Source organism: Gopherus flavomarginatus, chromosome 4 (assembly GCF_025201925.1).
Source record: "Gopherus flavomarginatus isolate rGopFla2 chromosome 4, rGopFla2.mat.asm, whole genome shotgun sequence".
Lineage (NCBI taxonomy): Eukaryota > Metazoa > Chordata > Testudines > Testudinidae > Gopherus > Gopherus flavomarginatus.
Window position 1 is genome coordinate 85101948 of NC_066620.1, and position 9036 is coordinate 85110983.

The 9036-nt window shown below is 45.8% G+C and overlaps 1 protein-coding gene across 1 annotated transcript; it reads right to left on the bottom strand.

The window, feature by feature from the left end:
• Positions 1–4251: 4251 nt before the first annotated feature.
• Positions 4252–8744, bottom strand: ACTA1 (actin alpha 1, skeletal muscle). Its single transcript, XM_050949147.1, has 7 exons — positions 8629–8744; positions 7208–7348; positions 6426–6750; positions 5935–6096; positions 5238–5429; positions 4940–5121; positions 4252–4666 (listed from the first exon to the last, which is right to left on the bottom strand). The coding sequence occupies exons 2-7, from the start codon at positions 7334–7336 to the stop codon at positions 4523–4525; spliced, it is 1134 nt and encodes a 377-aa protein (XP_050805104.1). The 5' UTR covers positions 7337–7348; positions 8629–8744; the 3' UTR covers positions 4252–4522.
• Positions 8745–9036: the final 292 nt, after the last annotated feature.

Below are 9036 nucleotides of genomic sequence, written 5' to 3' on the forward strand. Positions count from 1 at the left end.
GAGGGATGTCCTAGGGGTTTAAACAGACTCTCTCTTGTGGGTGGAGACCCCCTCCTCTCTCCTAAGCAAAGTCCAGCTCCAAGATGGAGTTTTGGAGTCACCTGGGCAAGTCACATGTCCATGCATGACTCACAGTTTCTTACCAGGTAGCAGCCATGGGTCACATGCTACTTTGAATGTCCTCAAGTAGACTTCTTATGTGGATTGGAGCATTCCAAGATTCATTGTCCTTTAAGTGTTTCTTGATTAGGTACTTAATTTCTCCAGAAACTGACCAAATGCTCTACTAAGGTTATTTAGAAATCAAGCCAGTATACAGCCAATATTCATAACTTCGAATACGAAAATGATACATGCATACAAATAGGATTAATAGCATCAGTAGATCATAACCTTTACAGAGATATGTTACATGGCATATGTAGCATAAAACACATCCTAAGCATATTTCCATAAAGCCTTATGGGAGGTACCGTCACAACAGGCATTTGGATTTTGGAATACCACCACAATGAGCTAAGTTCCGCTATAGACATAAACGAGGATGCAAGTATCTGGCTTCCCCAAAGTGAAGAGAATGTGACAGGTTAGAGACCAATCCTGCTTCCATCTAAATCAGTGGGATCAGTCAGGATGGAGCCCGTAAGCACTCATTTAACGTTTAAATCAGAGATCCCAATTCTTCCCATTGACTTCAGTAGGAACAGGACTAGGACAATGGCACGTAGCTACAGAGTGAGAGAATCTGGTTGTAAGAACATGGCTCCTTCAGGGCAATTACTATGTATATGAGTAATACTGTGCCTAACAGCAAAATTCAGTGTAAGGACTGAGATTTCAATAGAATTATTAGGCTTTCTCCATGACATGGAGCATATGTAATTCACTGACAGCAATAATAAAGCCATTGAGTCAAATTCTGCCTGAAGATAAGCACACACAAATCCCAGTGAAATTAGTAACATTCACACATAGGTGCCTAAAGTTAAGCTCTTGACTCCATATTTGGGCACCTGAATAAGTGGACTGAATTTTAGCAGTGCTGAGCACCTACCTCCCATTGACTTCAGTCAGGATGGAGGGTGCTTGACCTCTCTGAAAATCAGGCCACTTAATCAGATGCCTGAATATGGATTTAGGGGCCTAACGTTAGGTCCTCACTTTGGAAAGTTTATTCTGCATACATAGATGTGACAGCAGCATTTGTCCTATCATGAGGAGCAGCTGCTCTTCTAGATTAACCTTTTTTTCTAGCAGTTTTAAAAAATATTTTAAACCTACTAACAAAAGCTTGAACTAAGAGTAAAATTCACGTCAGCACATAGTTCCCATGTAAGCTCCTATGCCCTGCCTAAACCCTGCATTAGGGTGAATATCATTGCAAATGCCAGCAAAATTCTTATTTGTCTAGGCATTTATCCAAGGCTCATAACTGCAATATGTGACCACTTATGCCAGCTTTTAATACAGAATTTAAGGGGTACCAGAAAACATTTGAAAAAAGAAAATGGGTCATCTCCTCTAAGGCAGTGGTCTCAAACTTTTCTACTGGTGACCCCTTTCGCATTGCAAGCCTCTGAGTGCAACCCCTCCTGATAAATTAAAAACACTTTCTAATATATTTAACACCATTATAAATGCTGGAGGCAAAGCAGGGTTTGGGGTGGAGGCTGACAGCTCACGACCCCTCATGTAATGACCTTGTGACCCCCTGAGGAGTCCTGACCCCCAGTTTGAGCACCCCTGCTCCAAGGCCTTAAAGGTCAGTGGGATAGCTGTGCAGGAGTCTGACAGGACGGTGTCCTCTGTATTTCATTGTGTCTGGAGTTATCAGAATGGTTATCAGCTCTTAGCAAAATAGATTTATAAAAGCTTTTTTTGGTTTTTGTTTTGGGAGGTTGTTATTTTTAAGATGGAGGCAAACAAGAGCAACTGAAATATAAACCCCTGAGAAGGGGGCTATCAACCAAGTCATATCGTGAGTCAGTGACATTTTACCTTAACTAGCAGTTTACAGTATATGAGGTTAGGGCAGCTGTAGAAAAGCTGCCCGAAGAGCTAAAAGGAAATGTGAACCCTTCCCAAACTTTTGGCTAACAGATCAAACCTTTGTTATGCCTTAACGTTATTGTACACTTTATAGACATCCTTAAAAAGCAAAATATTCTACAGGCTTAAAGATAACATGCATTTCATATTATGTACCTCATGCTAAAGTCTGTAGATTTCAAAACATTTGTAACCATTGATAGCAATGGTAACCACTTTAAAATCTTTTTTCAAGCGGATATTAAACCCACGCAGTCTTTCCTTACAAATAACTTACATACTTTGAAGACACTAACTGGTCTAGTCCTGAAAACACTCAACCACACGAGTAAAGCTTGTAGGATTGAGTCCTATACCAGTGTGAATCCCTTTGTGATAATCTCTTAGTCTTAACAATCATTTACACACACACACACACACACCTTATGTCTCTAAAAACCCTTATGTAAACCAAATGTAATATTTGGGGATCTTTGTAATATCTTTGGCTTTACCGTGCAAACAATGATTTAAATGGAATCATGACCAAGAAATCGATACAAAATAAGGCTCTTAGAGATTCATTTCTGTCTAGCGGAATCATGCCACAATGCTCAAATGCTCCCATTTCAGTCATTCCAGGGCATGAGGGAGAAGCACACAGAGAACAGGGCTACTGGCTTTCCTGAAGATACTGCTGTGTCCCTGAGAGTGGAGCACCTGAAGAGCGAGTGGTCAAGAGTTCCTCAACAGAGGGGAAAGAGCTGGGATTTTTGCTGCAGCTGAATTAATAAGGGCAGCTGAGTACCATCCCCTACTCAAGAGCTAAAAGGGCCGGCTTCCTCTCAGGGAAGAAATGCTATGTGGCTAATAAAAGGGAGCTTGAACAGTTAGCTCTGGCTTATCCCTGGGCCTCCTAATTGTATCCATAGTTGGGTTTGGATCTTATGGTTCAGTCTTTACTATTTACTGACAGCCAAACAAGGGTAGCCAGATTGACTCAGAGTAGGGTGACCAGATGTCCCAATTTTATAGGGACAGTCCCAATTTCAGGGTCTTTTTCTTATATAGGCTTCTATTACCCCGCACTCCATGTCCTGATTTTTTACATTTGCTGTCTGGTCACCCTAACTCAGAGTCTGAAACTGTTGAACATGAATCACAACAGTAAATTTCTAACCCCCTCCCAAAGAGGGGTCTCCCTCAGGCACCAAAGTCCCTTGCCTAACTTTTGAGGAAGCTCCCAAGGCTCATCTGGGCCCTTCCCCCGGCTGCAGTCTCCCAAGGGGAAGTGTAGTTGATATTTGCCTGTGCATAATGGAGTGGAATGATCTATGTTTAAGCCCCACTCCCTGTCTGCCACTGGGCATTTACTTTATGCAGTGTTTCAGGGCAGTCACAGAATGGCCAAATAAGAGTGAAGGACTCTGCTAAGGTTTATATAGTTTAGCCCAGTGATTTACAAGTAGTTCTAAAGGAAAACCCTCTCCTGTCAGTTCCACTTAGAAATGAGTTATAAAAAAGTTACTATTTACATTCTGCTCCAATGAGGTATTTGAAATACGTGTGTTGCACAGGATCATTTGTCTAGTGAAATATATCTTTGGCATTGGGCCAGTGTAAGACTGCATCTCATTCAAAAGGAGTTTTGTTTTTGTTGAGTTTAAGAAACTTCTAGAACCCAACAGCCTTTTAAAAAGTTACAGAAATAGAAGAGGCTTCTAGGATGAGATGTGGCACATGTTATAGCTATGACCACGTTTTTTTTGAGCCAGGCTGTAATCCCTTGAAAAAGAGCTTTACACAGAAAATGTTAACCTGAACTTGAAGATATGGCAGTACCGGTACAATAGCACAGAGTAGAAAGATCATGTGTAAAGCAATTGAAATGTAAATTCTAAAAATAAATATTCAAGTGTTTCTCAGAACCAAGAAAGCAGGTTCATTCATATTTAAATTGGGGGGGGGGGGGGAAAAGGACACAAACCTTTTCAATATATTTTGAAAACTAATTGTGAAGCACTCTGGCGTCCTATAACCCAGTGTGTTTGTTTAATGTAACATTGCTACTGTGTGAAATAACCTGCCACCAATATTATGTCAATTATTTAAAGTGTTAGAACATTTTTCTCCCTAAACTGTAACCAGTTAAAGAACAGGATGAATGTGTATAGAGATTTCAGCTCCAGGAACGGAAATAAATCATGACATCACCAACTCCAATGAGGCGTGACAGAATGACTGATGATTTAATGCTTCTTGAAGTTTTTGGTTTCCTTCCACAGGGCATGGTTTTAAAAATAAACAAAACGAGATAAAATAAATTAATTTATGTACACTTTACATACACTCTGTGTCACGTGGAGTTTGCAGCAACAGTAACAGAAATTGTTACAAAATAGAAAGTTACATGGCTGTTGCAGGTATTCAACAACCTACAACTTACAACAGTGTCATCCTGAGAGTAGTTAGCATAGTGATCATGTAAACATGCTTAGAAGCATTTACGGTGGACAATGGATGGGCCAGCTTCATCGTATTCCTGTTTCGTGATCCACATCTGCTGGAAGGTAGACAGGGAAGCCAGGATAGAGCCACCAATCCAGACAGAGTACTTACGCTCAGGTGGTGCAATGATCTACAAGAGTAAGCAGAGCTCTGATCAGTAAACAAACCATATGTGGGCACAGAAAATTTTATGAATTACTACACATAACTTTACAACATGTTAAGTGAGGTGGAATAGCATTTCCCCAAGAGAGAGAGTTAGATGCACCCATTCGAACTGATTGTTTGCAAAGTGCTTTGAAGATCAGCAGTGTTCAGTATTATATCTTATTTTCAGACAAGTACAGTGGAATAAGAGTCTTATCTGAATATATGAGTCAATAATCCATATAGTCAAATGTACCTTGATCTTCATTGTGCTTGGAGCCAGAGCAGTGATCTCCTTCTGCATGCGGTCAGCAATACCGGGGTACATGGTGGTACCACCAGACATGACATTGTTAGCATACAGGTCCTTCCTGATGTCAATATCGCACTTCATGATACTGTTGTAAGTTGTCTCATGAATACCAGCAGATTCCATACCTGGTGACATGAAGAGATAAAGGAATACAGAGATAAGTGCACTTAATTTACCAGTAAAGCGGAAGGATCGGTAACACTGAAGGGAAGGATTTCTTTGGAGAGACAGGATTATATACCAATGAAGGATGGCTGGAAGAGGGTCTCTGGGCAACGGAAACGTTCATTGCCAATAGTGATGACCTGCCCATCAGGCAATTCATAGCTCTTTTCCAGGGAGGAGGAAGAAGCTGCAGTTGCCATCTCATTCTCAAAGTCCAGAGCCACATAGCACAGCTTCTCCTTGATGTCGCGCACAATCTCACGCTCAGCTGTCACCAGGAAAAAAAAAGAGATGTTAGAAGGCTGGAACAGGAGAGAGGAGAGCAAAGCAGCACAACCACAGATCAAGGGGAATGGTCAGGGGCTCTAAAAGAGCGTGCCTGCATGTTTTCTGGCTCTGGGGGAGACTGTGCAGAGTCGATCAACAATATGAATGGAAGGGAGGTGGGGGAGAAATCAAAGCATGGGAACATCAGATACAGATCCCTGTGTTTAATAGTCAATCTGTCAAACAGGACCTCACCGAACAAATACACACCAGGTCCCCCAGGCTCAGGTTGTGTCTATTAAGTACAAACCTGTACCAATTAACAGGCAAGTAGCTAAGTACAAGTGCCCATTGCACTGAGTGGTGACCAGGCATCCCTAGTCACACAAAAGAGTGCAGGTTTGCAGGATTTGGCCATCCCCATGGAAGTTAAACAAGTCAGCCTCGAGTGTGACTGCTGTGTGCTGCCGATCAGAGGAGGTGGTCGGTGGGCAGGCTCCACTTACCAGTGGTGACGAAAGAGTAGCCACGCTCTGTCAGGATCTTCATCAGGTAGTCAGTGAGGTCCCGACCGGCCAGGTCCAAGCGCATGATGGCATGTGGCAGAGCATACCCCTCATAGATGGGCACATTGTGTGTGACACCATCACCAGAGTCCAGCACAATACCTGCGAGGGGGTGGGAGAGTGAGTGAGACCGAGCACCTCGCTGGGCCAACACAAGGCAAGGCTGGGGAAATGGTCACAAGGGAAGGAGAAATATCTGCAGGACCTCATGGAGAAGGGGCAGGCAAAGTTTGTTTTTACTAGTGGCAACATCAATCTAAAGCACAATGGGGGTCCTGAGGGCAGGGGGTTCATGTCTCAGAGAGTCTATGCCAGTGGGTGGGTGCCCTCATTAGATGAGGCCTATGCTGGTGGGTGTATGCTCCTGGGCGAGGGTGGGATCACCTATGCTGGTAGGTGGGTGCTGTTAGAGGCCCATTACCCTCACTCACCGGTGGTACGGCCAGAGGCGTACAGTGACAGAACAGCCTGGATGGCCACATACATGGCGGGCACATTGAAGGTCTCAAACATGATCTGGGTCATCTTTTCACGGTTGGCCTTGGGGTTGAGAGGGGCCTCAGTGAGCAGGGTAGGGTGCTCCTCGGGGGCCACACGCAGCTCGTTGTAGAAGGTGTGGTGCCAGATCTTCTCCATATCATCCCAGTTGGTGATGATGCCATGTTCAATGGGGTACTTCAGGGTCAGGATACCTCTCTTGCTCTGAGCTTCATCCCCTACGTAGGAGTCTTTCTGACCCATACCCACCATGACACCCTAGAGAGGAACAAAAAGGGGTTGGGGGGGCTTAACATCTCTCCAGGGAAGGAGGGAGAGACGCACACACTATCCACCCTGGGAAGTTACAGCCAGCTCAGGACAGAAGAGAAGTCTCCCAAGTCACAACTAGGGCAAATCCAGCCCAATGTAAGAGCAGCTATTGCATTACAGGTGTGCCAGGATGAAGCATACCTGTTCTGCAACAGCACATTTCTGGGGCATTGATATATATATGCTAGTCTCATGATGGGAGGAAGGGTGATTTTGTCACAGCTGGTGTGACAGCAGACGGTTGTAACACAGTGGGCACATAAATTACTCAGTCCCATTATGGAGGTGGGGGTCAGCCCTTCCTAAGTGATTAGGGACTTTCCCCAGAAAGCAGGGGATGGTTTTTAAGCACTACCTCTGTGAAGCTGCAGTCCTGGCAGGGCTAGAAGACAGGGGATCGTACCTGATGGCGAGGGCGGCCCACGATGGAGGGGAACACAGCCCTGGGAGCATCATCCCCAGCGAAGCCAGCCTTCACCAGGCCAGAGCCGTTATCGCATACGAGCGCGGTGGTCTCATCCTCATCACACATGGTGTCGGCTTTCTGGGGAACGGCAAGAAAATCAAACCACCATCAGAGCTGACAGGAGACAATGCAACACAGCAGTAGTCTCACCATGCATGACCCACTGTCCCAGAGAGGCCAGGCTCTCCCCACCCACAGAAGGTGAGGGGTGAAGTGGGGCCTGGCTTCAGAATGGGGCTGCAAGGTCCAATGGACATCTCAGAGGGTTTGATTTAAACAAAAACTTCTATGCTACTTGAAAGTGGTTAATTAAAAATCACGTTTTAAATTCGAAGTAGATCCAGCCTTCCCTTCTATTTTAGAACTCTATTTTAAATCTTTATTCCACACAGTATCATTTATAAGAAATTGTAAATTAGCTCAAAGAACTAAGAATTAATCCACCACATCCTCAATAAACTGCATTATTCATTACTTGATCCCCATTTTATCAAATTTAGAGATTATTACCATGTAATCTGGTAGTTTTAATATACATTTAAGATTTAAGATACAGTAATTATATTTTGAGGGTGGTGGTGGTAAAAATTGTAATCCTATAATCATCTCCAATTGATTTAAAAATCTCATCAATCTGGAACACAAGTTAAAGTAGGTCATAGCTGCCAAGAGTATTTAGGAGAAATAATTGTAAACTTTTATCAGGATAACAATAGTAAGCCACAGATTTAAAATAAAGGCCAGGCACTTTGATTCAGTAGCGTGGCAAAAACGGGAGACTAAGAGACAGGAGAAGTAAACTTTCAAAAATTACTTTTTGCATAGTTATTTAAGGGTTTTGAAAGTTTGAAGCAATAATCGTGCTGGTTTCAATTGGATGGAATTAAGAAGATGCGATGTAAAAAGGAAGCAATCCAAGTTCGAGTACCACCTTGGATGGCACAAATAGTGAAAATCTTTGGTACTGTGCTTTTCCTTAAAATCTGACTCCCCTCCTCTGGGCTACAATAAAAGAGAAGCCTGGCTCATCAAGAGCCACTTCAGGGATTTCCCTGTTCATTCCGATCCGTAAGGAGTCACTGGAGGGGTACGGCGCCTGCTAGCGCTGCCTCCCTCCCGTCCGCTCCAGGGAAGCTGAGCGGAGCTTCCCTGCGGGCAAACCGCGCTAGTCTCCCGCTGCCGAGCGAGCGAGCCGAGCTGCGCCCCCGCGTGTAGACGCGATCTGCCCCCCTCCGAAGCACGAGGGCAGAGCCCAGCGAGCCCGCCCGCCCTCTGCAGCGGGGGAGGCTCCCGCCGCTGGGGGGGTGGCGCTCCGGCTGCTCCCAGACACTGGTTAGTGTCGGGCCTTGCGGGCTCACCTCGGGTGGCTCCTGGCTCTCAGCTCCGGGTCAGGCTCCTCGCAGCTCTCCAGCTCGGTGGGCTGCCCGGCCCCGGCCCGTCTTTATAGAGCGGCCGCCGCCGCCGGCCGCAGGAATGTCGCCCCGTCTGTCTCCATATTTGGGTGTTGGGCAGCGAGCGCGCCCGGCCGGAGCCCCCCAGGCCCCCTGCGCTGCCGCGGGGCTGCCCAAAGAAGGCGCTTCTGGCCCGGGCCCAGGGCCCAGAGGCCGGGCCGTATAAGGAGCGTCTGCCGGGCCCTCCCCGGCCCCCGCCTCGGGCCAGGGGAAGGGGCCGGGGGGGCTCGTGTCCGAAATAATCCCGAGCCCGCGATACCCAGAAAGGAGAAAGCGGCGCAGCGGTGGGAGCCCCCGGCCCGGCAGCGGCCGCAG

What these genes read in the sequence shown, in the direction of transcription:
- ACTA1 (XM_050949147.1), bottom strand. Translation starts at nt 7,336, where the DNA reads ATGTGTGATGAGGATGAGACCACCGCGCTCGTATGCGATAACGGCTCT. An exon ending in CGCCTCTGGCCGTACCACCG is followed by an intron (nt 6,097 to 6,425) that starts GTGAGTGAGGGT and finishes ACCCCCTCGCAG; the next exon opens with GTATTGTGCTGGACTCTGGT. An exon ending in CAAGCACAATGAAGATCAAG is followed by an intron (nt 4,667 to 4,939) that starts GTACATTTGACT and finishes TTACTCTTGTAG; the next exon opens with ATCATTGCACCACCTGAGCG.